The sequence below is a fragment of the Halyomorpha halys genome, unplaced genomic scaffold (assembly GCF_000696795.3).
Source record: "Halyomorpha halys isolate HHAL.00 unplaced genomic scaffold, Hhal_1.1 Scaffold997.1, whole genome shotgun sequence".
NCBI lineage: Eukaryota > Metazoa > Arthropoda > Insecta > Hemiptera > Pentatomidae > Halyomorpha > Halyomorpha halys.
Genome location: NW_027111093.1, coordinates 161,121 through 162,402, shown reverse-complemented (window position 1 = coordinate 162,402; position 1,282 = coordinate 161,121). Strand labels below are relative to the sequence as shown.

Sequence of the window (1,282 nt, the reverse complement as noted above, 5' to 3'; positions counted from 1 at the left end):
TATAAAACCAATTTCAGACTGACTTAGCAGGTATAGCTATGATGGCAGGTATGTATATGACGTTAGTCTGAAAGTAGTATAACAAAATTTTCAATTAAATGAAGTAGATGACAAATACAGGTCAATTGAATGAATTAGATGACAAATACAGGCTAATTGAATAAAGTAGATGACAAATACAGGTCAATTGAATGGATTAGATGACAAATATAGGTTAATAGAATGAATTTGATGACAAATATAGGCTAATTGAATAAAGCATATGACAAATATAGGTTAATAGAATGAAGCAGATGACAAATATAGATTAATTGAATACAGTAGATGACAAATATAGGTTAAGTGAATGAAGCAGATGACAAATATAGATTAATTGAATACAGTAGATGACAAATATAGGTTAATTGAATGAAGTAACTGCAGTATGGCTTTGATATGTTAGTCTGAAAGTAGTAATTGAATACAGTAGATGACAAATATAGGTTAAGTGAATGAAGCAGATGACAAATATAGATTAATTGAATACAGTAGATGACAAATATAGGTTAATTGAATGAAGTAACTGCAGTATGGCTTTGATATGTTAGTCTGAAAGTAGTATAACAAAGTAGATAATAAATATGGGTTAATTGAATGTATTATATATATATATATATAGAGAGAGAGAGAGAAAGGGCTAGCCAATACCTGTTAATATTTTGCACTTATTAAAATAGAAGAAAAGTAAAACATAGAGGATTTTAAGGACTATAATAAACTTGGTGAAACAATTATTAATATAAAAAAGACAATTTAAGTTAAATTATTATTAATTAAAACAATACGGAACAAAATATTATTTAACAAAGATCGAACTAATATAATCAGTCCTATTAATATAAATGTTTGACATAAAATAAATGTACTGCTCCCTATCGTTGAAATAAAAAATCAATATTACAACTTTCAATATTAACATCAAGACTATTTCCAGGGTAATAAATCAATAAAAAATAAAAGTAGAGAGTAGTTTGCACGTCTGTACTAATTAAATTATTTTAAAGAATGTAATCCAACTCGTATCTCAAGTATTGGTTCTTGGGGTCGTTATGTATTCTGGGATATCCAGCGACGAGAGCGTCTTGGCCGCCGATATAAAGAGAATTGTAAATCTTCCAATAGACATCTCGAACTTTCCTTGCAGGGTGGAAGAGCCCCTGAAAAAATAAATTAGTAAAATATTAATACATGGAAAAAAATATTATTTAAAATTAAATTTTTTATCTTTTAAATCAGTGCGTAC

At 27.6% G+C, this 1,282-nt stretch overlaps 1 protein-coding gene across 1 annotated transcript in view; it reads right to left on the bottom strand.

The window, feature by feature from the left end:
- Nucleotides 1-786: 786 nt before the first annotated feature.
- Sf3b1 (splicing factor 3b subunit 1) overlaps nucleotides 787-1,282 on the bottom strand; it is a 57,345-nt gene continuing 56,849 nt past the window's right edge. Inside the window, exon 23 of the mRNA XM_067049186.1 lies at nucleotides 787-1,196. Coding sequence (XP_066905287.1) covers nucleotides 1,038-1,196 — 159 coding nt within the window. The 3' untranslated portion in view covers nucleotides 787-1,037. The remainder of the gene's footprint in view (nucleotides 1,197-1,282) is intronic.